The sequence below is a fragment of the Podarcis bocagei genome, assembly GCF_964188305.1.
Source record: "Podarcis bocagei genome assembly, chromosome: 13".
In the NCBI taxonomy this organism is placed as follows: Eukaryota; Metazoa; Chordata; class Lepidosauria; order Squamata; family Lacertidae; genus Podarcis; species Podarcis bocagei.
The window spans coordinates 16,402,945-16,430,524 of NC_138138.1; the positions used below are offsets into that span (position 1 = coordinate 16,402,945).

At 47.1% G+C, this 27,580-nt stretch overlaps 1 protein-coding gene and 1 long non-coding RNA gene across 3 annotated transcripts; both read left to right on the forward strand.

Annotated features, from left to right (window-relative positions):
- Window positions 1-1,914: 1,914 nt before the first annotated feature.
- On the forward strand, window positions 1,915-21,289 carry WNT9B (Wnt family member 9B). 2 transcript variants are annotated; one of them, XM_081166730.1, is made up of 4 exons: window positions 1,915-2,180; window positions 16,216-16,472; window positions 17,754-18,019; window positions 18,946-21,289. In XM_081166730.1, exons 1-4 carry the CDS (start codon window positions 2,071-2,073, stop codon window positions 19,420-19,422), a joined length of 1,110 nt encoding a protein of 369 aa, XP_081022856.1. In that variant the 5' UTR covers window positions 1,915-2,070; the 3' UTR covers window positions 19,423-21,289. The 2 variants fall into 2 exon arrangements, with proteins under 2 accessions (XP_081022856.1, XP_081022857.1); XM_081166731.1 differs by lacking the exon at window positions 1,915-2,180 and adding an exon at window positions 13,723-13,754.
- Window positions 21,290-24,140: 2,851 nt separating this feature from the next.
- Window positions 24,141-27,183, forward strand: LOC308571585. Its single transcript, XR_014001538.1, has 2 exons — window positions 24,141-26,831; window positions 26,915-27,183. It is a non-coding gene; the product is annotated as an uncharacterized lncRNA (long non-coding RNA).
- Window positions 27,184-27,580: the final 397 nt, after the last annotated feature.

Sequence of the window (27,580 nt, forward strand, 5' to 3'; positions counted from 1 at the left end):
GCGTCCCGGGGGGGGCGGGGAATGGGACATCCTATTTTTTCCACGAGAGCACGGCGGCCATTTTGGTTGCCGTAATCTTTCACAATTTCACACTGAACCCCCCCCCCAAAAAAAGTGCCTTTTCAGGGCAGCAATCTCCTGTGGTGCCCCCAAATGTGGATGGGAATCAGCGTGGGGAACATAACTTCTGCAAAGCATTCCCCAGGTGCTGGTCCAGTTGTGGCCATGTGGAGATCTCTGGATATCAGGTTGACGACTGACATCTCCAGGGCCAGATTTAGGTTTGATGAGGCCCTAAGCTACTGAAGGTAATGGGGCGCTTTATATGTCCAGCTGTCCTTTGTCAACAATTGTCGGGTTTTTTTGTGTTGAGTATATGGTATATGGTAATTTCTGGACCTAATAGGTATCTAAAGCCATTGCCACATGTTGCCATGCAACCAGTCCATGCAGAATGTAGGCACCCTATATATAGAAATGAGCAAACCAGTGATTTTATTTTCCCCTCAAATTTTTTAAAATACATTTCCCACAATTATAACAAATATGACATATGACATAGAAAAAAGAAAAGAATACACACAAAGAAAACACAAGACAATGTTGAACAAAAACAAAATGGGATCTTAAACACATATCCCTTAAAGAAAAAAACCCAATTTCTCTTACATTGTTAACTAACCTCCTCAGATCCCTCCCTTCTGAATTTCATTATATCTGCATGTAACAGCTCTCCAATACTAAAATTAATTCCAACAATTAACTATCTTATTCTCATTTCTTACTATTCTAAATCTAATTTACCATCACATCCTAATTTAATCCTAGGCCTATTTGGAACTTTCAAGTGACTCCTAATTATTTATATTACAATATTTATTCAAATAATCCTTAAATTTCTTCCAATCTTCTTGATATTCCTCTTCTTCCTGGTCGTGGATCCTTCCAGTCAGGTCGGCTAGCTCCAAAAAGTCCAACATCTTCCAGTGATATTTTAGGGAGCCGGTGGGGCCCATGACTTACATCACAGGAGTTGACACAACACAAAACACTGTTACTCTATGTAGGCTTTATTTTATTTGTTTTTTATCTTATACAGTGGTACCTCTAGACGTGAACGGGATCCGTTCTGGAGCCCCGTTCGGATCTAGAAGCAAGCATAACCAGCAACAGCATGTCAGCGCACATGCATGTTGCTTTTCGCTGCTGCACGTCATTTTGAGCATCTGCGCATGCGCAAGTGGCGAAACCCAGAAATAATGCACTCCGTTACTTCTGGGTTGCAGCAGAGCGCAACTCGAAAGCACTCATCCCGAAGCACATTCAGCCCGAGGTATGACTGTATTTTGGAAAGTACATCCAGGGTTTTTTTCCTTTAATTTTTTTTGCCCCCCCCCCCCCGAGAGTGGGGCCCTAAGCTATAGTTTTTTTAGCTTATACCGTGGTACCTTGGGTTACATACGTTTCAGGTTACATTCGCTTCAGGTTACAGACCCAGAAATAGTGCTTCAGGTTAAGAACTTTGCTTCAGGATGAGAACAGAAATCGTGCTCCGGGAGGCGCGGCGGCAGCAGGAGGCCCCATTAGCTAAAGTGGTGCTTCAGGTTAAGAACAGTTTCAGGTTAAGAACGGACCTCCGGAATGAATTAAGTACTTAACCCGAGGTACCGCTGTACATAAATCCGGCACTGATTCTTAAGCATGATGCTGTGCTGTTAAACAGTGGAGAGGGTAGGCGCCAGAAGAGAGCGCACTCTGCACATGGTCAGGGGCGCCCTTCCCCACGCTTCCCTTCGAAGTTCTTCTTTCTCTCGGCACGAGGGCGAGTGCCAGGATCTCCGGGCGCCTCGGGCGAGGTCTCCGCCCCGCACCCCATCCCATCCCACCCCGGGCGGCCCTTTGCCTCTCACCTTCCCGCTGGGGGGCGGGGCCGAGGGAGGGCGCGCCCCTCCCGCCCCGCCAGGTGCCCTTTTTAACGGGCTGCCGAGGCGCCCGGGCGCCGATTGCGCAGCGCCATGCCGAGCCCGGGAGACGGCGGAGGATCGCGACGCAGGAGCAGCGGCCGGCAACATGCGCCCGCCGGAGAAGCCTCTGCTGCTGCCGCCGCCGCCGCCCCTGCGCGTCTCGGTCGCCGCGGCCGCTTGCTGCCTGCTGCTCCTGCAGGTGGACGCCTATTTCGGGTCAGCGGCGCTTCGCTTCCCCCCCTTTTGCGCGATCGGGCATGCAATTTCCCTTACTTTTCCCCTTCCTAAACCCCATTTTTTTGGTGAGATTTCCCCTCCCTTTTTTGCACTTTCACTTACACGCCCTTTTTGTCTGTAGTTTCTCTTTTTTGTATCATTTCGTACTATTATTTTCTGTTTCACATTTTGCAATATGCATTTAAATAACCTTAAAATATCAATGACTTATTCTCTTTCCGTGGTTCATTTTGCATACATAAATCCTTGCATATTTTACACCAGCTATTCAATTATTAGTCTCTCCCTTTTTTTTTGTGCGATCCCGGCTCTTCTGTTTTGAACTTCCTTCCATTCGGTGCGCAAGTTCTACCTTTTCCTTCTGGTTTTGCTTTGCTTTTCCTCCCTTAGCTTTCGACTTTTCTTCACTTCCTCGCCCTGCTTTTCAAAGCTCACGCGCTCCTCTTCTTCACTTTGCATCTTGTTTTCGAAGGTCTTTTTCTTCGGTTAGCCAATCTGCTGGGTTAACTTGCCTTGTGGATTACAGCTTCCCGACCTGGCTGCGATCCTAAACACACTTTAAGCCAGCCCCGCAGAATCCGGGATCCTGCTGCACACCAGCTGCTCGGTTGTTGCACATAGTTGAGACACTGGCTTGTGCACATGCACTGGGCAAATGTGGGAGCATTGAAGGGTCCAGCCTCCTGCACGCATTTTAGGGGTGTTGAAGAATGAGATTCTCTTCCTCCCCTCCTCCTGCCGCTGTTTAGTGAGCTTGTGTTTCCACTTGTAGCAGCAGATCTCAACCAGCAGAAATCTCTTTCATCTGCAAAATGCACCGGAGCAAATGATAGAAAAGTGATGTTGCTTTGCACAACAGCAATTTGGGGGTGGGAAGAGATCTGCCAGTGTAAATATTCAAGACTGGAGTTTTCAGTGCAGGCGATGTTTTCGTGCATGCATGTGTGAATGTAACTGTTTTTGCACAGAGGTTGATATTCGGATCTTTCCTTTCTCCATTTTTGCCTGTGAATTTGAAACTGCTTGCATTCTACCTGGTGATGTTCAGGGTTTGTATGACTGACATACGTATTCTGGAGTTCGCTTGTCCCTGTTTATTTCTTTTTTTAAAAAAAGAGCTTTATCCATAACTCTTGCTAGCTGAAGTATGGGTGAGTTTGTTCTGCTGTGCTTGGGGCGTAATATGCAGGCTGACCTGTGGAGCGGGGAGACAAACCTCTTCATTATACAGTGGTATCTCGGGTTAAGTACTTAATTCGTTCCGCAGGTCTGTACTTAACCTGAAACCGTTCTTAACCTGAAGCACCACTTTAGCTAATGGGGCCTCCTGCTGCTACTGTACCGCCGGAACACGATTTCTGTTCTCAGCCTGAAGCAAAGTTCTTAACCTGAACCACTATTTCTGGGTTAGCGGAGTCTGTAACCTGAAGGTACCACTGTACTCATCATAGAATTATACAGTTGGAAGGGACCACAAAGGTCATCCAGACCAGCCCCCTGTATTGCAGGAATCTTTTGCCGAACGTGGGATTTGAACCCATGACCCTTAAGATTAAGGGTCTCATTATTCTTCTCTGTATGTGAACAGGAGTCCTATGTTCTGGTTTAAGAAGGGGAATACCCCATTTCAAGGCAGTTCCATGCGTCATCTTGCAATCAATTGCATATTTTATGTCTCTTAATCCACAAAGAGTTCTTCAGCTGCTTATCCTTCCCTGGTCTTTCCAGTAAACACAAGGATCACGCGGATGCTGTTTTACAAAATCTGGGTTTGTACTGGAACGGGTGCAAAACTGAGGGATGGACATGTGTGCGCGTGCCTCTGTCTTGAAACGCAGTTGTGTGAAAATCTGGGTTTCTTAAGACTTGGATTTCAAGGGTGCATATTTGTGTGTTTGAAGTATCAAATGACTCTCCCGCTTTGGGGTGAAAAGCACGTGAGTTCCAGCTCTTGAAACAGAAAACTTATAGTCGCACACATATTTGACACTGAGCTCCACTTAACTTGGCAATACGGTCTTAAGAGTAACATCCGTGGGATTGTGCTGTCAACATTCCAATATTCCGAGGCGATAAACAGTGTATATCGAACCCTTCTTGATGACAACGTGTGGGATTCTTGTTTCGTTTCTCTCTTTTTGCTTTACATGCAAGTTTTGGATTCTCAAAATGCAAGCTTCCAATTTGCAAAACTAAGTTCTTAACTCTGCACTGGCAAATGCAAGTGTTGCTGTGTTTTGATAAAGAACGAAATGGTGCTCAACTGCGGGCAATTTTTTTTATAATGGTGGATCTTATTTTTTTGCTGATCTTATTCTATATGTATTTACCTTTCAGTTCTGAGTTTGCACCTCTGTTTGAAATGTTGTTTCTTCCATTGCAAAAAATAAAATAAAATCAAGCTTCCCTTTTTATAGTCTGAATTTTGAACAGTCAACTTCTACATCAGGTTAGATTAGAACATCAGTGCTTCCCATCTCCCTCAAACAGAACGAGGGAGCTCAATAACACAAAATATAATTAGAATAGTCTCATTCTTCATTCGTAAGAAGGCCTAAAAAATGATTAAAATAGACACATGCTATGTGATCCATTCATTGTGGCTGGCTTCTGTGTTACGCCTGGATAAGTGCAGCCTTAAGGGAAATACTGAATCTAAGACTGCAAACCTATGCACACTTTAAATAATACTCATTGCTTCTTATTTCTGTGAGTAAATATACAAAATTCTAAGTTTCAAACTTGGCACCCTGGGGCTGAACCAGAAAAAACAACAACTTGTCAATCAGATTTCTGAGAAAGATGTACTTTACAAAGTCGGGAAAACGCTAAGAACTAATTAGAATGTGAAATCTTGAATTTCAAAAGTTCAGAATTTTGAGGTGGATTCCATATGCATGTACAAGGGTCACCTGCCTTCCTTATACAGTGGTACCTCGGGTTACATACGCTTCAGGTTATAGACGCGTCAGGTTATAGACTCTGCTAACCCAGAAATAGTACCTCGGATTAAGAACTTTGCTTCAGGATGAGAACAGAAATTGTGCTCTGGCGGCAGCGGGATGCCCCATTAGCTAAAGTGGTCCTTCAGGTTAAGAACAGTTTCAGGTTAAGAACGGACCTCTGGAACGAATTAAGTTCTTAACCTGAGGTACCACTGTACATAGGGACGCAGGTGGCGCTGTGGGTTAAACCACAGAGCCTAGGACTTGCCAATCATAAGGTTGTCGGTTCAAATCCCCGTGACGGGGTGAGCTGCCATTTTAAAGGGCTGTTGTTGTAAGGATTAATTTGTGCGAAATACTTGATAAGTGCTAAATGTTAGGTTTCGTAGTGCCTGTTCTGCAGAGAAACGCTCATAACCAGGCCTTTTTTCCAGCTGGAACTAAGTTTCAGCACCTCTCAGGTGGGTGCCAGTGCCATTTTAAGAGGACATAAACATGTAGGGCCAAGGAGGAGCCTTTTCCGCATCTGAAGTTTTGTTGTTGTTTAGTCGTTTAGTCGTGCCCAACTCTTTGTGACCCCATGGACCAGAGCACGCCAGGCACTCCTGTCTTCCACTGCCTCCCGCAGTTTGGTCAAACTCATGTTAGTATCTTTGAGAACACTGTCCAACCATATCATCCTCTGTCATCCCCTTTTCCTTGTGCCCTCCATCTTTCCCAACATCAGGGTCTTTTCCAGGGAGTCTTCTCATGAGGTGGCCGAAGTATTGGAGCCTCAGCTTCACGATCTGTCCTTCCAGTGAGCACTCAGGGCTGATTTCCTTCAGAATGGATAGGTTTGATCTTCTTGCAGTCCATGGGACTCTCAAGAGTCTCCTCCAGCACCATAATTCAAAAGCATCAATTCTTCGGCGATCAGCCTTCTTTATGGTCCAGCTCTTCGTGGTAGGTTAAGGAAGTGGTTCACTTCCTTGATCACAAGAATCACGATGGTTTGTAGATGAGGAAGTGTTGTAGTAAGCATTGGGTCAGACCTAGCACTTTCGAGTTGTGCCTGAAAGCCAACAGAGCTGTCATAAATGCTATTAACACAAGTACAAATTGCTTCTAGCATAATGAGCCTTTGGCTAATTAAGCAGTCTTTTAAACTATGGGGGGTGGTGGTTACTGTTTCTGTTTGTTATTATGCTATAGATTTTTGTGTTTTTATATTTAAACTGTGATCTTCGGATGAAGGGCGGTATAAAAAATAAATAAAAGAGACAATGGCCTGGCCCCCATCAAACCAGAATTTTTGCAGATAAAACAGCCTTTTGATGGCCTGGAGAAAAGTGATAGCGCTTGCTCTCTCGTTACACAAATCGAATTGCTGCTTAAAGACACAAGAGAGGAGAGAGGCTGGTGAAAAAAGCAGGCAACTTTCTCCTGGCAACTTGCCTCCTTTTTAAGCTCAGAGGTTGAGTTCTCTCCATAGCTGAGATAGAAGAAGCTTTGCTCAACTTGATGAAACCTGCTTCTTTTGCATTTAAAGGTACCGCACGACTCTAGAAGTGTCTGGGCATCATTTCTCTGGACTTAGTACAGATTTGTAAACCTAGGTTCCCCCCCCCAAAAAAAAACACGCCTTGTATGTTATGTTTTGGAAGACTGGAGGATTCGCAGTCAATCCTTTTGTTTAAACCTATTTTCCTGGCTGCCCAAGTTCATATTTACAACCACACATGGCAGCATACTCACTAATACAGTGGTGCCTCGCAAGACGAAATTAATTCGTTCCGCAAGTTTTTTCTTCTTGCGAGTTTTTCGTCTTGCGAAGCACGGTTTCCCATAGGAATGCATTGAAAATCAATCAATGCGTTCCTATGGAGACCGTCCGGGGACAGAGGGGAAGCGCCGCTCTGTCCCCTCTTTTGAAGCAAGGGGCTGCGGGGAGAAGTGATCTCCCCGCAGCCTCTTGCTTCAAAAGAGGTCCTGGGACAGCGGGAAGCGCTTCCCGCTGTCCCCGGACCTAGGGCTGCGGGGAGAAGATCGCTTCTTCCCCGCTGTCCCCGGACCTCTTCTCCCCGCCGCCCCTTGCTTCAAAAGAGGTCCGGGGACAGCGGGGAAGACCCGCTGTCCCCGGAGCTTGCAGGGCAAGCTTCGTTTTGCGAAGCAAGCCCATAGGGAAATTTGTCTTGCGAGGCAACTCGAAAATGAAAAAACCTTTCGTTTTGCGAGTTTTTCGTCTCACGAGGCGTTCGTCTTGCGGGGCACCACTGTACCAGGCTCTTTAGGCACTGGGTGGTACGTAACTTTGTTTTACTCACAGCAGAACCATTGAAATCTTTGGACTGGACCAGTGTTTCCCAAACTTGGGTCTCCAGCTGCTTTTGGACTACAACTCCCATCATCCCTAGCTAGCAAGACCCGTTGTCAGGCATGATGGGAATTGTAGTCCAAAAGCAGCTGGAGTCCCAAGTTTGGGAAACAGTGGACTAGTCCAACGACTAGACTAAAACTTGTTGAATACCACCCATTGCTCCTTACTCCTGAGCTCTCTTGTCCGTGTTTACCTGTTCTCTGTGGAAACTAGTGGCCTGAGATTTCTACTTTGCAGCGGGTTGGGCTGGATGACCCTCGGGGTCCCTTCGAACTCTACAATTCCATGATTCTATAATTTACTCACCTGTGAATCCTATCAACAATGCTGGCTCCCAGTGTCCTCAGTTGTCCTTGTGTCTATGATTGCCAGTGAAGACTGGAATTCTGGGACTGGCAGTTCTTGAGAGCACATGCCACTTAGATTGGCATGTTGTTGTTTTTTCCTCTTTGAGCATCAAGTCCCATCAGTCTTTGCCAGCATGGCACCCTCTAGTTGTACTGGACCACAACTCCTATCAGTTCCAGTTAGCATGGCGGTGCTCATGTTGTTGGCATCCATCTGTCTTGAGAGACAATGGCGTGTGCCTCCGGGGATGATGCCAAACTGAGGGGAAAATGTGTCAAAACAGGAGGGTTTCTCAAGAAGCTGCAGGGTATCTCTGGATTGTGGCAAATCTCAAGCACCAGCAATGAAAGTGTGCTCTGGAGTTTGCGCTAAGTTTTAGACTCTGCCTGCGCGTTGGCATCGTGTTGCGTTTTTTCAGAGTCTGGATGCTTCTCTTCCCAGATTTGACAGTCTCTGCTCAATACTGTTGGAGCACCTGTTTCGTTCGGTTTTTTAATTTTTGTGGGGTGGGGAGAGCGGCCCTAGCAGGGTCAGAAGCCACTTTTAATTGCAGGGAAATTCCTGGAATGGACAGGATACCAAATGGGATTTTTCTCCTTTCAGGAAGTGTACACACGCTAACACAAACACACACTCCTCGGGACTTCTACTAAGCAAGAAGAGGCAATATTCCCTTTTCCTTCCAGCTATCATTTCCTTAACACAAAACAAATATTGGTTATTGCCTTAGGTGCCTTATTGCCTTTGGTCGTTTAAGCAACTTAAGGGAGCAGCAGCCTTGTGACAGCTGCCTGCCTTTAATTCTCGGAACATTTCACCCAGCTGTTTGTCAGAAACGGTGCGTTGGTCTTCAGACTGTCGTTTTTGGGTGGAACTCTTATTAGGGGTTTCTCAGCCACAACAAGAAACTGAGTAACGGCAGGTGATCTTCCGTGAACTTGTCCATTCTTCTCCTGCAATGCTCAGATGCAGGAAGTTCTGGGCACCTGTGTTGCGTTCTCAGTACCTGAAGAGTGATGAGGACGCCTTTTAATCCTGACCAGCACTCTGTCTGTCTGACAGACTTGCTGAGGTTGCAAAGTAGGTAAAGGTAAAGGTAAAGGGACCCCTTACCATTAGGTTCAGTCACAGATGACTATGAGGTTGCGGCGCTCATCTCGTTTTACTGACCGAGGGAGCAGGCGTTTGTCCGCAGACAGCTTCTGGGTCATGTGGCCAACATGATTAAGCCACTTCTGGCGAACCAGAGCAGCACACAGACATGGCGTTTACTTTCTCAGCGGAGCGGTACCTATTTATCTACTTGCACTTTGATGTGCTTTCGAACTGCTAGGTGGGCAGGAGCAGGGACCGAGCAACGGAAGCTCACCCACTGAGCCCCTTGGGCTTGTCGATCAGAAGGTTGGGAGTTCGAATCCCTGCAACGGGTTGAGCTCCTGTTGCTCTGTCCCAGCTCCTGCCAACCTAGCAGTTCAAAAGCACATCAAAGTGCAAGTAGATAAATAGGTACCGCTGCGCCGGGAAGGTAAACGGCATTTCCATGCGCTCTGGCTTCTGTCATGGTGTCCTGTTGTGTAAGAAGCAGTTTAGTCATGCTGGCCACGTGAGCCAGAAATCTGCGGACAAACGCCAGCTCCCTCATCCTGAAAGTGAGATGATTGTCGCAACCCCATAGTCATCTTTGACTGGACTTAACTGCCCAGGGGTCTTGTACCTTATATATATAATTGGGGCAATCTATTCCAGTAACATCCAGCATGACTATCACCCTTGACACTTGCCTTGCTTTAGTAGGGCAAAACCACTGACTTGATCTCAAAAGGGAGCTCGTGGGATGGCCTGTAGTTTGATGTCAGAGCATCTTCTTTGTAGAAAACCCAAGACAGACTTTCTGTGCCCAGATCTCCCTATTCCCATCATGTGCTGCAGTGCGGAGGTCTTGGAGCATCAACAGGCGCTGGCATTGTAGCCATTATTGTGGGGTGGCAGTCACCAATGGTGTTCGTGGGGCAGGAATGAAGTACAGTGGTACCTCGGGTTACATACGTTTCAGGTTACAGACTCCGTTCACCCAGAAATAGTGCTTCAGGTTAATAGTTGCTTCAGGATGAGAACAGAAATTGTGCTCCGGCGGCATGGCAGCAGCAGGAGGCCCTATTCACTAAAGTGGTGCTTCAGGTTAAGAACAGTTTCAGGTTAAGTACGGACCTCCAGAACGAATTAAGTACTTAACCTGAGGTACCACTGTAATGGAGTTGGCACCTTGCCAGACAGCTCTGCTTCTCTGTTGTTTATTAAATTTGTATACCGCTCTATAGCTGCGGTTATAACGTAAAATCATAATACAAAAACACAAAATATTTAATAAAAACAAAAGCAACCCAATAACCCCACCCCTCCTCAACAGAGTTATAGACAACAGTAGTTAGGCTATCCCGCCAGCCGAAGCTGATGGAAGGCACTCCGTGCCAGTGAGGCCACCTGAGTCTCAGGTAACAGTAAAGGATCCAGGAACAACCCCAAGCTACTACTACCTTCCCATCAAAGAGCCTTTATGCTCGCGAGATTAAATGCCTTCCCCTCTACAGTGACCAAAGGTAGATTCTCACATACTCCATATCAAGCCCGTCTTGTGTGCCTGCAATCACGGAGTACCAGATTCAATGGACCACATTATCTTTGATTGCTCTCTACACAGTAGACATCGCCAACTGATGCTGAGCAAAATGTTGGACCTCCGACCTATAACTCCGAGAAGAAGTCAAATGAGGTTTCTCCTGGCAGATCGGGTCAAAGATATTACTGTTTTAGTAGCTTCCTTTTTAGCCACAATTGTACCCAAAAGGGTTCCCAACGAACTATCCTTTCGGGGAACAGACAGGGCAAAGCAGAATATCTAAGTGCACACGATCATATTGTGACCTTATGGCCCTCAGCAGCTTCACCCTTGTCCTTTAATTATCCTAGTGACCTTAAATGTTTATACTACATTGGCTCCCAGTATGTTTCCGAGCACAATTCAAAGTGTTGGTGCTGACCTTTAAAGCCCTAAATGGCCTTGGCCCAGTATACCTGAAGGAGCGTCTCCACCCCCATCGTTCTGCCCGGACACTGAGGTCCAGCGCCGAGGGCCTTCTGGCGGTTCCCTCGCTGCGAGAAGCCAAGTTACAGGGAGCCAGGCAGAAGGCCTTCTCGGTAGTGGCACCCGCCCACCCATCAGATGTCAAAGAGAACAACAACTACCAGACTTTTAGAAGACATCTGAAGGCAGCCCTGTTTAGGGAAGCTTTTAATGTTTGATGCACCACAGCCAGTGTGGTGTAGTGGTTAAGAGCGGTAGTCACGTAATCTGGGGAACCGGGTTCGCGTCTCCGCTCCTCCACATGCAGCTGCTGGGTGACCTTGGGCTAGTCACACTTCTTTGAAGTCTCTCAGCCCCACTCACCTCACAGAGTGTTTGTTGTGGGGGAGGAAGGGAAAGGAGATTGTTAGCCGCTTTGAGACTCCTGAAGGGGAGTGAAAGGCGGGATATCAAATCCAAACTCTTCTTCTTCTTCTTATAATACTTTGTTGGAAGCCGCCCAGAGTGGCTGGGGAAGCCCAGCCAGATGGGCGGGGTATGTATGTATGTATAATTATTATACAGTGGTAACTCGGGTTAAGTACTTAATTCATTCCGGAGGTCTGTTCTTAACCTGAAACTGTTCTTAACCTGAAGCACCACTTTAGCTTGATGGGGCTTCCCGCTGTTTCTGCTCCACCGATTTCTGTTCTCATCCTGAAACAAAGTTCTTAACCCGAGGTAATATTTCTGGGTTAGTGGAGTGTGTAACCTGAAGCGTATGTAACCTGAAGCGTATGTAACCTGAGGTACCACTGTACTGTGGTGCCAATAAAGGTATTTGATTAGATAATCCCAAGCTACAAACCTGCTACCTCAGAGGAAGTGTAACGCCATCAAGAGCAGGCAACCTCCCAGCGATCTGGTCTAGGGAACCACCCACAAACAGTGCTTCAGTCCTATCATCATTATTGAGGCAAGACACCGGTCCAGCTCTTCCACTGCCTCACCTGCAGATGTATAAGAGAAGAAGAGATGAGTGACCGGGAAGGACGTCTGGATGCCTTGTTCAAGGGTCCTTGGAGTCCACTAAGCATGTAGAAACAACTGTCTTCTTTTGGGGTGGGGCCTGTTTTACTTCCTAAACTGATAGAAACCTGGGAGTTAGATGGATGGAGTTGCAGGGGAAAGGACTGCAGCTGTATCAGGGTCCCACCCCGGCCTCGGGCTTAAGTCTCCTTGAAACTGCTACCATCTTGATTTGGTAGTTTGGAAATTTACTCGCTTAATGATTAACCATCACCGCCCACCGGCCGGAAGAAGAGTTCTGGAGAACGGAGATGGTAGGAGCATTCCTCTGCCGGGGTTGTGGAGGGAGGGAAAGCGATAAGCATCTCTCTGTTGGTTTGTTCTCCTAGTGCTGGAGGCCTTTTGGCCGCACGATGGCAAAGGCATGCTTGATAGATCACAGGTTCTATCGCACAGCATCTTCAGGGGACAAGCTGTGCTGTGTCGGGTCCAGCAAGGGTCCAGCTTTGGGAATTGGCTTTTTGCATCGCAAAAGAAGCGGCCGACCACCAGTTACCCTACTAAAGGGAACATCGGGAGAGAAATATAAAGGGATCATGCTTTTCCTGCTTGCCAAGACAAACCCAGGGGCAAATTAATTGTGAAAAGGGGGGAATATGGTTTGTGATTGCAGCAGAGATTCTGTGTCCAGGGCAGCTGTCTACCAGCTCCATCTGGTACGCTGGCCGAGACCCTACCTGCCCACAGACTGTCTTGCCAGAGTGGTGCATTCTCTGGTTATCTCCCGCTTGTACTACTGCAATGCGCTCTATGTGGGGCTACCTTTGAAGGTGACTCTGAAACTGCAATTAATCCAGAATGCGGCAGCTAGACTGGTGACTGGGAGTGGCTGCTGAGACCATATAACCCTGGTCCTGAAAGATCTGCATTGGCTCCCAGTACGTTTCCGAGCACAATTCAAAGTGTTGGAGCTGACCATTAAAGCCCTAGATGGCCTTGGCCCAGTATACCTGAAGGAGCGTCACCACCTCCATCATTGAGCCCGGACACTGAGGTCCAGCTCTGAAGGCCTTCTGGCGGTTTCCTCACTCCGAGAATGAGGTTACAGGGAACCAGGTAGAGGGCCTTCTCGGTGGTGGCGCCCGCCCTGTGGAACGTCCTCCTGTCACATGTCAAGGAAATAACTATCTGACTTTTAAAGGACATCTGAAGGCAGCCCTGTTTAGGGAAGTTTTTAATGTTTGATGTTTTATTGCGTTTTTAATATTCAGTTGGGGGCCACCCAGAGTGGCTGGGGAAACCCAGCCAGATGGGCGGGGTATAAATAATAAATTATGATGATGATGCAGCAGCGGGCTTGTGCGTTTCAACCCTTCCCCCCACCCTCACAGGTTTTTCAATCCCTGCTCCCAAGCTGCTTTCCCGCTAATGGGAATAAAATATGGGGACTGTCTTTTGGTTCTTTTGCAGATGGCAAAGCGACTTTGCTGGGGGTCGGGGGGGGGGGGTTAATTGCAAAAAAAAGGCCTGTAGCGAAAAGGAACAAATTTTGCAGACCTGAAGGCTCTGTGTTTCATTTTAGACTTTTAAAATTTATTTATAGGACCAATCGTAGATCTTTTCATTCGTAGCTTCGCTCAGGGTTTCGCTGCTGATCACAGTTGTTATTGTGCTGGCTGTATGCTGGTGTTGTTCTCTTTAATTGGTGAGAACGATGAGATTGGTGACAGTGCTGGGCCCTGGTTTAAGATTAAGCAAAGCCTTGGGGTTGAGGGAAGGAGTGGCCGGCAGATGTGTGTTAACTTTATTGGGTGAGCTGTTGCAATAATTTCCATTGTTGGTGTTAAAGGAGTGGTGTCCTGCATGAGTAACTGATATTTCCTCCCTAACTTTTCAGTCTCGTTGGCCAAATACTTTCTTCCTCTCAACTAGGACAATGTAAAGCTTGTGCAGTCACAGATACCTGGTTCGGATTCAATAGACGCTTGTCGGTGATGTTCAATATTAATAAGCAGCAAAGGCTGGGAAGACACCAAGAAGGCCAATTTATTATATTTATAACATCACTCACGACATGTCCCAGACTCCCCAAGGAAGCTAACAAACAGGATAAAAGCTATTCATAGCACCAATTAAATATCAAGCACAGCAGCCAGTAAGATTATGAGGAGGAAGAGGGCAGCATAAAAGCCAACTGGCAATGAGGCCAAAGGCCTGACAAAACCGGTAGTGCGATGCCATAGAGGAAGAGCAACATCCTGGGGCAAGGAGTTCCATAGGTGAGGCCGTGGGGAAAAGGTGCTTTCTAACTTTCCTGCCAATTACCAGAAAGGTGTAGCAAGTATGCAGGAGAACTTCCACAGCTGGCCTTAGTGGAGGGGCAGGTTGTATTGGAGAAGAAAATCCTTTAGGTATCCTGGTCCCAAGCCATACAGGGATTTAAAGCTAACAAGCTTGTGTCTAGAAATCTTTTGGGATTGGTTCCTAAACCAAGCTGTGCTTAAAACCCTAGCAATTGTGTTTTGCTTGCAGAAGTTGGCAGCTTCCATCCATGTGTTGATGTCGACCTGTCTTGATTTGACTTAAGATGTATGTGAGTCTAGCCATGCTCTGGGCTATCCTATCCAGAAAAGAGCTGCTATCGATCAATGTAGACAATACGCAGCTAGACAGAACAATGGTCTGACTCTGCTTGGCAGGGGGTTGGACTCGATGGCCCTTGTGGTCTCTTCCAACTCTATGATTCTATGATTCTGTATAAGGTAACTTCCTATGTTCCTAGGTGTTTTGGGTCCCACCCATATTTTGTATGATATCAGGAGGCATTCTTGGCTTGTAGATACATCTTCAACAAACCATGTAGGTACCACCTCATGGGAGTCAGTTGGAGGGTTGCAATTTGGTTATATTTTTTCCTCCTCTAGCTCTTAATACCAAACATTTCCTTTAACTCGCTCCCCACAAGCCCTCAAGCTCAGCTTTTTATTTTTTAATAATATTTTAGGGGTTTTTTTCCATATAGAAAGTGAATTTGTTACTCGACAATTACATTCAAGAAAACTAGTGACTTCCCGCTCACGCAACATTGATGTTTATAACCTGAATTACATAGAATTGTGTTTTAAGGTTCCATTTTACATAATTTCATCTTCTCAAGCACGTTTCTTAATATATTCTGCTATTTTCTTACACTTCAAACCCTGCTGTGGTCTTCATACATGGGAAGTAACTTTTGATATAGACTAGAAAGGGTTTCCAGTCCTCTTTAAAAGGTTCTAAATTTGTATCTTTTATCAGCGCCGTCAATTTTGCCGTCTCTGGATATTCCAAGATTTTCATCAAACATTCTTCCTTGGAGGGCGTTCTCTCCTTCTTCCATTTCTCAGCATAGAGTACCCTTGCCACTGTAGTCACCTACATAAATATCGTCAAGGCTTTCTTTAGGATTTCATTCTGAACACTATTCAAATCTTGGAATAATAATAATACAGTGGTGCCCCGCAAGACGAATGCCTCGCAAGACGGAAAACTCGCTAGATGAAATAGTTTTCTGTTTTGGAGGTGCTTCGCAAAACGAATTTCCTATGGGCTTGCTTCGCAAGACGACAATGTCTTGCGAGTTCCTGCTGGTTTTTCCCCTCCCCCCCCCTTTTTCTAAGCCGCTAAGCCGCTTATCAGATGATAAGCTAAAAGCCGCTAATAGCGCTAATCCGTCAATGGGCTTGCTTCGCAAGACGAAAAAACCGCTAGACGAAGAGAATCACAGAACAGATTCTTTTCGTCTTGCGAGGCACCACTGTAAGTGCTTTTTAAAAAAAATGTTTAGGGGTGTTCTCAATTCCCTACTCATATTGAAATACTGCCCCTCGATGAGGCCAAACTTAGATTCACAAAAATGTTTAGGAGTATGCGTACCCCTGCGTACCCCAAGAAAAAATGCACTAATAATAATAATAATTCATTCTTCTGCATATCAGAGCCAGTGTGTATCTTGGGAGCACTGCACATATAACTACATAGAGAGCTTTCCTAGTTCATCTTGGCCTGCTGTAATTTTCAGTGGAATCGGTTCACACATTCCCTTGCCATTCGTCAAACGGAGAACCACTTGATTTCTTACTTGCATGTGTGAACCAGACCTGTACACACCTGGGAGACATCCCAGGGACGGGTATATTATTGATGGTTTGCCGATGTTAATCTGCAGCAGGGAAATAGCTGTTGCTGGTTCTACTCTGTTTAAGGCCATAACTTATTTCTTCTACCCTTCAGCCTGACTGGGAAGGAAGCGCTAACTCAGTTTCCTCTGCTGGGGCCCTCGACCAACCCTGCCCACTGGAAGGCTCACCTGAAGCAATGCGACCTGCTTCGCTTATCCCGTAAGCAGAAAAGGCTTTGCCGCCGAGAGCCAGGCTTGGCCGAGACCCTACGGGATGCCATCCGTCTCGGGGTCGTGGAGTGCCAGTATCAGTTTCGCAACGAGCGCTGGAATTGCAGTCTGGACGGACGAGCCGACCTTCTGAAACGAGGTACGAGTGCCTGCTTATTGGTCAGCTTCCAAAAATTGGGGTGGGGAGAAAAATCTAGGCTTTCTCCGTTTGGGTCTTCCCCCTTCTCCTCACCCCCCAATGCCATCATGGAAGAAAGAAAAGTAAACCAGGGTAGAGGTTCTAAGGTTTGCATTTCTGAACACCTTACGGCCAGAGTCAGAACCCCCTGTGAAAACCTTTGCCAGGCTTGTTCGCTACTCTGAGCAACTAGGGTACCTGCTGCTGTTAAAAAACAGTTGCTTATTTATTGCGGTTCTATCCTACTTGTTTTTCCGGGACGCGGGTGGCACTGTGGGTTAAACCACAGAGCCTAGGACTTGCCGATTGGAAGGTTGGCGGTTCGAATCCCCGCGATGGGGTGAGCTCCTGTTGCTCGGTCCCTGCTCCTGCCAACCTAGCAGTTCGAAAGCACATCAAAGTGCAAGTAGATAAATAGGTACCACTCTGGCGGGAAGGTAAACGGCGTTTCTGTGCACTGCTCTGGCTTGCCAGAAGCGGCTTAGTCATGCTGGCCACATGGCCCAGAAGCTGTACACCGGCTCCCTCGGCTAATAAAGCGAGATAAGCACTGCAACCCCAGAGTCGGTCGCGACCGGACCTAATGGTCAGGGGTCCCTTTACCTTTACCTTTATCCTACTTTTTGCTCCAAGGATCTCATTATTATTATTATTATTAATAATAATAATAATAATAATAATAATACCCTGCCCATCTGGCTGGGTTTCCCCAGCCACTCTGAGCGGCTCCTAACAGAATGTTAAAAATAGAATTAAACATTAAAAACTTCCCTAAACAGGGCTGCCTTCAGATGTCTTCTAAAAGTCAGTTAGTTGTTTATTTCCTTGACATCTGATAGGAGGGCGTTCCACAGGGCGGGCGCCACTACTGAGAAGGCCCTCTGCCTGGTTCCCTGTAACCTCACTTCTCGAAGTAAGGGAACCGACAGAAGGCCCTCAGAGCTGGACCTCAGTGTCCGGGCTGAACAATGGTGGTGGAGACGCTCCTTCAGGTATACTGGGCCGAGGCCGTTTAGTGTGGCATGTATGGTTCTCCCGCTCCTCATGTAATCCTCACAGAAACCCTGCGAGGTACGTTAAGGTTAGGCTTGTCCAAGGTCGCACAGTGAGCTTCATGGTCAAGCAGGATTTGAACCCGGGTTTCCCAGTTCGTAGTCCGATACCTTTGCCATTCTTCCACACTGGCTTTCCTACTCTTTCTTACTTCCTTTTCTCTGGGTTCCCTGGCTTCCTCTCCCTCAGGTTTCAAGGAAACGGCCTTCCTGTACGCGGTGTCCTCAGCAGCTCTGACCCATTCCCTCGCGCGGGCCTGCAGCGCTGGGCGCATGGAGCGCTGCACCTGTGACGACTCTCCGGACTTGGAGAACCGCAAGGCGTGGCAGTGGGGAGTGTGTGGAGACAACCTCAAGTACAGCACGAGGTTCCTGAAAAACTTCCTGGGCCAGAAGAAGGTCGGGAAAGACCTGCGCGCCAAGGTGGACATCCACAACACGAACGTGGGCATCAAGGTGAGGACAGAGGACCCACACAATTTGCCTAGAGAGAGAGAGAGAGGAGTAGCAAAAGCAGATTGTCCCTGGTTATCCCCAATCTCCAGCCTTCACCTCAAGAGCCAAGCTAGGCCCTGTAATGCCATATCTTTGTCTTTCCCTGAGAACGAATATTCTGTGCTGTGTGCCTTTTCACAGTTGCACGGTGCAAGTGTGTATTAAGCAATAGGACACTATAACTTTTCTTTGGAGAGTCCCAACTCTCTGCCTCAGAATCATTTTTCACGGTGAGGGCCATGTTTACCACATGGGGAACCTTTCAAGGGACGCACGCTAGTGGTGGACAGGGTCCAGAATAAGGGAAACATGTGCTTTGTACAGTTAGGGTGCACATTAACGTCTGAGTTTTTATTTTGTTTTATATCTGTTGGAAGCTGCCCGGAGTGGCTAGGGCAACCCAGCTGGAGGGGGGAGGGTACAAACAATAAAATTATTATTATAAAGAGAGAGCACACGAGATAAAGGCAATAACAAAAATGGAAAAAATAAAGAGGACTTCCGTTCAACTGTGACTAGATTTTTAAAAAACAAAAACAGTCATACCTTAGTTCTCAAACGGAATCCATTCTGGAAATCTGTTGGACTTCCGAAAACATTCAAAAACCAAAGCGTGGCTTCCGATTGGCTGCAGGAGCTTCCTGCAGCCAATCAGAAGCCATGTCAGGACGTTCAGCTTCCAAAAAACGTTACTTCTTACTTCTGGGTTTGCGGCGTTTGGGAGCCAAACCGTTTGAGTCGCCAGGCGTTTGAGAACCGAGGTATGAATGCAAAAGAGTGCACAACTGTTCAGTGGCCTCAGGATTTTCCCCCTTTTATTCCCTCGCAGCGTTTTGGCTTTCCACTCGTGACCCTAGCAAATGCCTGTCTTTCTCTCCCTCCCGCAGGCCGTGAAGAACGGCCTCAAGACCACGTGCAAATGCCACGGGGTTTCTGGCTCGTGCGCCGTCCGGACCTGCTGGAAGCAGCTGTCGCCTTTCCACGAGACAGGGAAGCTCCTCAAGCTCCGCTACGACGGCGCCGTCAAGGTCTTCAGCGCCACCAACGACGCGGTGGGCCAGTCGGAGCTGGCGAGCCCACAGCCCCACAGCCACTTGCCGAAAGTCCCCGCCGGCCCACGCCCCACCGACTTGGTTTACATGGAGGACTCCCCTAGCTTCTGCCGGCCCAGCCGGTACTCGGTGGGCACGGCCGGGAGGACGTGCTCCCGGGAGGCCAACTGCGACAGCATGTGCTGCGGCCGGGGCTACAACATCCAGACGCGCATGGTGACCTTCTCCTGCCATTGCCAGGTGCAGTGGTGCTGCTACGTCGAATGCCAGCAGTGCATGCAGGAGGAAGTGGTTTATAGCTGCAAGCAATGAGAAGTCTTGCGGGGAGACGGGCCTGCTCCTCCTTGGACCGCACAGAAGGCCGGCAGCTTAATTCGGTTCTCTCCTTTGCATCGGATATGGAAAGTTAGCAAAGGGTGGGACTTGTAAACTGCAGGAGTTCTGCAACCCTGGATTTTACGGTTCTGTGGACCAGCAGCCAATCTCCAGGACTGCCTCTGCTTTGGGAAGGCCGGCACCAAGAAAAGAGTCAAGGACCTATTCTTGTAAGATATCTAAGGAGCTGCCTTGTGTTGTCCATCTAGCCTAGCCCAGTAGTCTTGGCTGGGAGTGGTTGCCCGAGGTTTTGCGCAAGGGGTCTTCCCCAGCCAAATTTTCTAAACGGCAAATGAAACTGGAACCTGAGCTGTGCAATGCATGGACCAAGCTGCCGGAACTTCTCTAGAGCAAGCCCCAAGGGTCTGGTTTAAGGCAGGGGTCTTGAGTCGCAGCTAGCCCGAGAAGATCTGTTTTGATGACCTTCCAGGAGGGTAAATGAATGGGTTTTCCATGGCCGCAACACAGCATTTTCTTTGAACCATGTGCCTCTTTCTGGGTAGCGCTGCAGCCTTTAGTCGCAGCGCCAGCTTTGGCCGATGGCACCCTCGGGCAGCTGCTGCAGCCCCGCCAGCAGGGCCCACTACTAACTTCTACCCCGGTCCCCCTTTAGAGAAGCCTCCGTTTAAAGCTCCCACAATGCCTGGCATAACATCACTTGAGGTCATTGTGATAAATCTAACCGGTTGCCGCTAGCTGGCCGGTGCTCAATTCAGACTTCTGTTGCTGCCAGGACTCATTTGAGGTGTCTTATGTGAGAAGGCTCCTTGTCGTGCCCCAGCAAAATTTGGACCTGACCCTGCGTGGCCCCACACGGCCTGCTCAAAGGGGAACTGGACTGTGCACCCCCAGGGGTAAGCATGGTCTTTGGTTCTGCCCTGCAGTGGATTAGGGGTGGGTTGTGGGGCATCACGCCTGAGAAGGCAGAGATGAGGTGCGGCGTTCTTAAGGGACCCGATGACAAAGAGAAGGAGCAGAGAATTCAGGAAGTGCGAATGGACAAAGGCCAGCACCTGCCCCCATTTTGTTAGGTTTTGGAAGAGCTAAGATTTGGGGGAAGAAGAAGAAGAAAACTCTCATAGCTTGAGTTTGCAAATAGAAGCATCTATTGGGCAACAACGGGGCAAACCTAGGAATGTGGACACTATTTCCAGTGGAACTATTTATAGTTGTGGGCGAGGATAGATGGACAGGATCACTTGTTTTTATGTGAAATGAGCAAAGATTTAAAGGGGCTAAGGACTGGGCAGCTTCCATGACAGATCGGTCTGTAAGCCTGGGTCAAACATACTTGCTTTCTTTCATGTGATTTTCTTGGTGTGTTTTTTTTTAAAAAAAGAGTGTTTTATTGCATTGCTTAGATGCCGTTCATCATTCATTGCCCTCACAGCCCTTGGCCTCAGCTGCCCACAATACTGGTGTGGTTTTTTTGGTCACTTGGCTGTAGCGGCTTGTGTGATCTTTGTTAGTGTCATAATGCTAAACTGGATGTGATGTCGCAGCAAGAAAGGAACAAAACGGAGCAAAAATCCAATATCTGGAGGAAGGAGCCAGCTTAATGCTGTTTTTACTTCAGCTTGATTCTGGGGTTGTTGTTTTTGTGCCTTCTCTGAGGCAGAAGTAATAACTACCCATAGAAAACAACAGAGAAATCTTTACTTTTTGTGTAGCTGCGGTTGGGCGGTAACGTTGCTGCTCAGGTAACTAAAAAGATGGGAGTTTTTGTTTTGTTTTTAAAAAAACTTTGGTCTTATGTAACTTTTTTTTTAAAAAAGGTTCATAAATATATATATATTTAAAATTATCCTTCCAATGCTAATAAAATCCATCATTGCTATCCCCATATCGTGGGGGGGGGGGGGAATGGGGGCTGTGGCTAAGGGAGCCTGGCTTACATCAGCCCTGCAAAGTATTAAAGTTTGATGGCCATATTGGGGGGGGGGGGAGTGGGACAAGTGTATGGCGGTCTTTGTCAACTTGGCATCCTCCAGGTGTTCTGCACTACAATTCCCATCAGCCCCTGCTAGCACACTGGCTGACCTGGGAGAGGAGGGTTCAGCCTCCCTGCTCTGCCACAAAACCTTAAGGCCAGCCATTCCCCTTCAGTTAACTTGACCTCCCCTAGGATTGCTGTGAGAATAAAAGGGGAACTGTTGAACAAGAACGGGTTAAAAAAACTGTGATAGCTTGGATTTCGATGCTATGGAGGGAAATAATTTATCTCCTGCTTACTAAAAGTCCTACGCAAGCAATTCTTGTCAGATTCTCAGCTGGTCCCTTGCTGGGAATCATACTTCCCCCCAGCACCTTTGACAAACTACAGTTCCCAGAATTCTTTGTGCTTTAAATGCATGGTGTGTATGCGGCCTGTCTGTGATATAGAGGAAGAAGCAACACGTCAGCAGCACGGCTATGGGTGTTGTTGGCATCTGTATGTCTCAAGAGACAATGGAGTGTACCTCCAGGGGTGAAGTCAGACTGCTGTGTTAGCAGCACCAAAGTGACCTTCCTGGCTTGCAAGCCTAGACAGTGTGTCTGGAGGTCCTGGGCTGCCCAGACAACAAGACCTCACTGATGGGGTCCAAAGGAAAACAGAGCAATACGTTTGGCACCAGCTTTGTTGCAGGAGTTGCTGGAAGGAGGCGTACAAGGCGCCATCCAACCATCTTAGGGACTCTGGATTTAATTACGGTTTACTCCTTAGCCTTTTCTTCTCCTGAAGATATCCCGCAAGGCAGAGGAGGTTTAGGACCAGAGTTTTCCTCCTTCTAGATGGGCTACCTTCCCAGGTTGACGTGTCCCATCTGTCTTCCCTCTACATCACGTGCAAAAACTGCCTTCTTGGCCATTGGACTCACTATTGGTCAGGTCTGCTTGATCCACCGGAGCCTGTCTTCTCATGCAGGGGAAGTCCCTAAGTCACAGAGCGGTTGAGACCCATTTGCTACCCTCCCCCAATTTAGCCAGCCAGTCAAAGCCAGGATTTGGCCACTGTCACATGCTGACAGCTTCTAGGAGCCACAAGTGAGAGCTGAGTGCAGGACCAATGTACTTAAAGATCAGCTATCTTCTCATCAATCCCTTTGCAATCTCTATAGGTCATGGACCCTCCCAAGCCACAACCCTCACCAGCTCTGCTTTGCACCCTTGGGTCTCCCCTGTGTACTGAGCTATCTAGGGGATGCGGGTGGCGCTGTAGTCTAAAACACTGAGCCCCTTGCCGATCAGAAGGTTGGCGGTTCGAATCCCTGCGATGGGGTGAGCTCCCGTTGCTCAGTCCCAGCTGCTGCCAACCTAGCAGTTTGAAAGCACACCAGTGCAAGTAGATAAATAGGTACCGCTGTGGCGGGAAGGTAAACAAAGTTTCCATGCAGTTTGGTCATGCTGGCCACATGACCTGGAAAGCTGTCTGTGGACAAACGCCGGCTCCCTCGGCCTGAAAGTGAGATGAGCGCCGCAACCCCATAGTCGCCTTTGACTGGACTTAACCGTCCAGGGGTCCTGTCCCTTTTACTGAGCTATCTGCCAACACACACAGGAGCAGGTCAGATTATTCCTTCTGTCTTCCACCCCAGCCATTGCTCCTAGCAGCCCTGTTTGTGACCAAGAATGGAAACCTTCCTTTCTTTACAACAAGAGGTTCTCTGGATTCCATGTTGGGGACCGCATTCTATGTTCCATGGGCCACTGGGGGTTTCACCTTCTCTTTTAACCAGCGCGCAACTGCTACATTTCTCCTGGCGATCACCCATACTCTTGCATTTGCCAAAGGCATCCTTGGAGCTCAAATCCCATTTGATGCAATGATAATCTCCACATGTTTGCCAGCTGGGCTCTAATTGGTTGTTATTCTCAACCACCCTAAGTACCCTGGCAATTATTAAGCATGAGCTGACCCATTATTTATGTGTTAATCCTTAAGGAACATTCTCTCTGAGGCTTCCCACGGGATTTGAGGACATTTGGCTGGTTTGTTAGATCAAAGGAGGTTTGGGGGGGGGGGAGAGAAGAGGAGGGACTTTTTTATTTATTCTCCCTCCCCCACAACAACCTGCATACAGTACCAGAGCCTGCAGTGGGTCCATATGCAGAGGACAGCTTGACCAAGCCTGTGGTGCTAAATAACTCCAAATGAGTCAAGCCAGTTGCAGGAGCTGGCTCACATGACTTTTGACTTGCCATGCTGCACACAACCTAGTGTGTGGTCTACCAGGTTGGTTTTGCAAGTGTGTTGGGGGGAACCGATCCAATGAGCTGTATATGCATACCCTCCAACATTTCTCTGATGAAAATAGGGACGTCCTATTCTATTATTATTATTATTATGGCACTCTGGGTGGCTTCCAAAATAATAATAATAATAATAATAATAATAATAATAATAATAATAATAATAATAAAATATTAAACATTTAAAAAAACCACTTCCCTATACAGGGCTGCCTTCAGATGTCTTCGAAAGATTGCATAGTTACATATCTCCTTGGCTCGGGGTCGCATCACTCCATACCGTCAAACATTTCTCCAATGAAAATTAGGATGTCGTATTCCATACTACAGGGACGTGGGTTAAACCGCAGAGCCTAGGACTTGCCGATCAGAAGGTCGGCAGTTTGAATCCCCGCAACGGGGTGAGCGCCCGTTGCACGGTCCCTGCTCCTGCCAACCTAGCAGTTCGAAAGCACGTCAAAGTGCAAGTAGATAAATAGATACAGCTCCCGCAGGAAGGTAAATGGCGTTTCCGTGCGCTGCTCTGGTTTGCCAGAAGCGGCTTAGTCATGCTGGCCACATGACCTGGAAGCTGTACGCCGGCTCCCTCGGCCAGTAAAGCGAGATGAGCGCCGTAACCCCAGAGTAGGTCATGACTGGACCTAATGGTCAGGGGTCCCTTTACCTTTATTCCATACTACTAATAATAATAATTTTATTATTTACACCCCGCCCATCTGACTGGATTGTGCCAGCTGCTCTGGGCAGCTTCCAAATTAGATGAAAACATGAAACATTAAAAAACTTCCCTATACAGGACTGCCTTCAGATGTCTTCTAAAGGTTGTAGAGTTACTTATCTCCTTGGCTCAGAGGTTGCATAATGCCATACCCTCCAACATTTCACCAATAGGGACATCCTAAAGGAAAGTGGGACACTCTGGAATCAAATCAGAAACTGGGACGGCTTCTCTAAATCCGGGACTGTCCCTGGAAAATATGGATACTTGGAGGGTCTATATTAGGCACTGTGGTTCAGAGGTTCCTTGCTGGGCTGCTGGCAAGGGCAGAAGGCTTTCCTAATCCTGTTACCCAAGATCTTTTAACTGGAGATGCGCAGAATTGGTGGTGAGCTCTTCACGTCCTCTATTTTACTTGGAAGCTGAGCTGAGGCCTGGGTGGACCTCAAATGAGGAAGGATTCGCAAATGAACTCAAACAACTTTGACAAGCGTTTTGATTTGATGTTTGCATGTTTGGTGCACGGTGACAGATAGGGCTGGTCAATATCCGGTTTTCAGCATGGCGATACATCACCAATTAAACATTGTGATATACCAATGTATCACCATGTCTGAAATGAGGATGGAGCTATGTACAGTGGTACCTCGGGTTAGGAACTTAATTCGTTCCGGAGGTCCATTCTTAACCTGAAACTGTTCTTAACCTGAGGTACCACTTTAGCTTATAGGGCCTCCCGCTGCCGCCGCGCGATTTCTGTTCTCATCCTGAGGTGCAGTTCTTAACCTGAGGTACTATTTCTGGGTTAGCAGAGTCTGTAACCTGAAGCATCTGTAACCTGAAGCACCACTGTAGAGGCATTGGCTGGCTTCACGTTTTCCCCCAGATTGTGATTTTTGCATAGCGCACACACATCATGATTCGCAATATACTGCTAGTTCCAAAATTATGAAACCAATATCACGATAGGGCCTTCTAACCCGTTTTAGATGATATATCGCCCAGCCCTAGTGACAGAGCGACTGGAGTCATAAGCGTGTGACTTGGTAGGTATTTGAATCATTGTAGAGGATAGTAGATGGCGTTTAAAATTTCCAAATCTTGGGGAGGTGAAATTGGAGATTTTCCAGGTAGATGGTCTAGGCAGTGGCAGTTAAGGTTTGGGTATTCAAGTGTTGATGGACTCCCAGGGAATATGGGAACTGTACTCCAGCAACTTTTCAGTTCCAGAAATGTACTCTTGAGTAAGAACTAGATGTTTGTGGACCCAGACTTTGACAATCCTGTAAGGAAGGCAAGAATTAATAATGCTGAAAGAATTCTCTCTTTAGTAGAAACATGCCTCCAGAGCAATGCATTGTGGGTACTGCTGACCTGTTTTTTAAAAAGGGAACGGTCTGTTTATCTTTGTTGATTTAACCGCTGGATGCAATGCAAAGTACTGACTGTAATAAACTCTTAATTCCATTAAGGGAAGATGTGGGGTTTTTTCCTACCTCAAAAAATGTACAGCTGTTTAGGCTGGGAGAGAATATTTATATTATTTATGTCCTTTGTACAGTTCCCATAAAGTTGTATGGATAGGGTTTTGTCACTGTCCTCATTGTGTATGACTTGTAATTGTACTTAACACAGTGTATGCCTTAATTTTTAATGGGTATATATAGATATGTGTATCTTGTACTGCTGTAGCTTTTGTGCTTTTCCAGAGCTGTTGCGCTGATCTTTGACGTGCTCATAAATCCCATAAATATCTTTTGTTCAGTTTTCACTTTTAAAAGGAGCTCTGTTTGTTCGGTTTTAAAGTGGATATGGTCATAGGGGAGGTGGTTGCTGAGCAGAGTGAAAATTATAGCAGTTCAAGGATGCATACACAGTAGACACTGAGGACACTTCCAGAAAAATGAGTATATAGGTTTTGAGTACACTGGATACCTGCAAACCACATTCTTCAACAATTGGGGTAGTTCCTATTTTGATTAAAGTTAGCTGGGTCAACCCATTTAAATCACATTACTGATTATTCATCACCTGCCACACTTACAGTATGGTGTTAAACCAGGAGTAGCCAATTCACTGCCCACCACATATTTTTTTGGACTACAACTCCCATCAGTCCTAGCCAGAATGATCAATGATCAATGATGAGGGATGATGGGAGTTGTAGTAAAAAAAAACCTGAAGGACACCATCTTGGCTACAACTCTGGGTTAAAGTTACAGACTTGGAGGGAAAGACCCACATTCAAATACATACATGGCCATGAAGCCCTTTAGGTGATCTCAAACACTCTCAGCCTAACATTTCTCACGGGATTGTTTTGAGGCCAAGTCTGCTGTCTTGAGCATCCAACGAAAACCTCAGTGTTATGTACTGAGCTTGGATCCCAGAAAAATAGGTAGGATCCTAGAATGCAACAATCTTATTGGCCTGCAGGAGCAGCCCAGTCAGGCCCCAGGAGGAAGTTAATCAGCCTATTAGGTCAGTAGGATCCTAGAATGCAACAACCGATTGGCCTGCAGGAGCAGCCCAGTCAGGCCCCAGGAGGAAGTTAATCAGCCTATTAGGTCAGTAGGATCCTAGAATGCAACAACCAATTGGCCTGCAGGAGCAGCCCAATCAAGCTCCAGGAGGGAAGCATCGTCAGCCAATCACACAGGACCCATTGTGTAAATAATGTATATAAGGCTTGAGGTTTTTGGGGGAAAGTCATTCACTGTTTATGAGCTGCAATAAAGAGCATGAAATCACTACGCGACTTGGAGTATATTTCACTCAGCAAAGCAGGGGTGCCTTTCGGAGTTGCTGAAAGAGGTTTGAGAGAACTTGCAATTGGATAGAAGCTATTGTTTGTTGCGGAATGACCATTGGAAAAACCATTAATGCTTCCATTTTATTTCCTTATTGCATATCTGATAGCGTGAAAACATGGGAAAGGATTTCAAAGATGGTGGTCTTGTTGACCGGAATGGCTACTGCTAGAACAGGGTCTAAGATGGAGGGCAAACATCCATGGTGCCCTTAAAGTATGGTGAAATTCTCTATGCATTCCAAATGGGTTAATAAAAAAAGCAAACATTGGCTATGAGAACTTCTCTCATCCCTGTTTCTCCAGAAGCGGGCCTATAGCCAACTGTCAACTACCAC

Excerpts from the sequence above, each read along its gene's own strand:
- WNT9B (XM_081166730.1), top strand. The coding sequence starts at position 2,071 with ATGCGCCCGCCGGAGAAGCCTCTGCTGCTGCCGCCGCCGCCGCCCCTG. Across the intron at positions 2,181-16,215 it reads CAGGTGGACGCCTATTTCGG|CCTGACTGGGAAGGAAGCGC; the intron begins GTCAGCGGCGCT and ends TCTACCCTTCAG. Across the intron at positions 18,020-18,945 it reads ACACGAACGTGGGCATCAAG|GCCGTGAAGAACGGCCTCAA; the intron begins GTGAGGACAGAG and ends TCCCTCCCGCAG.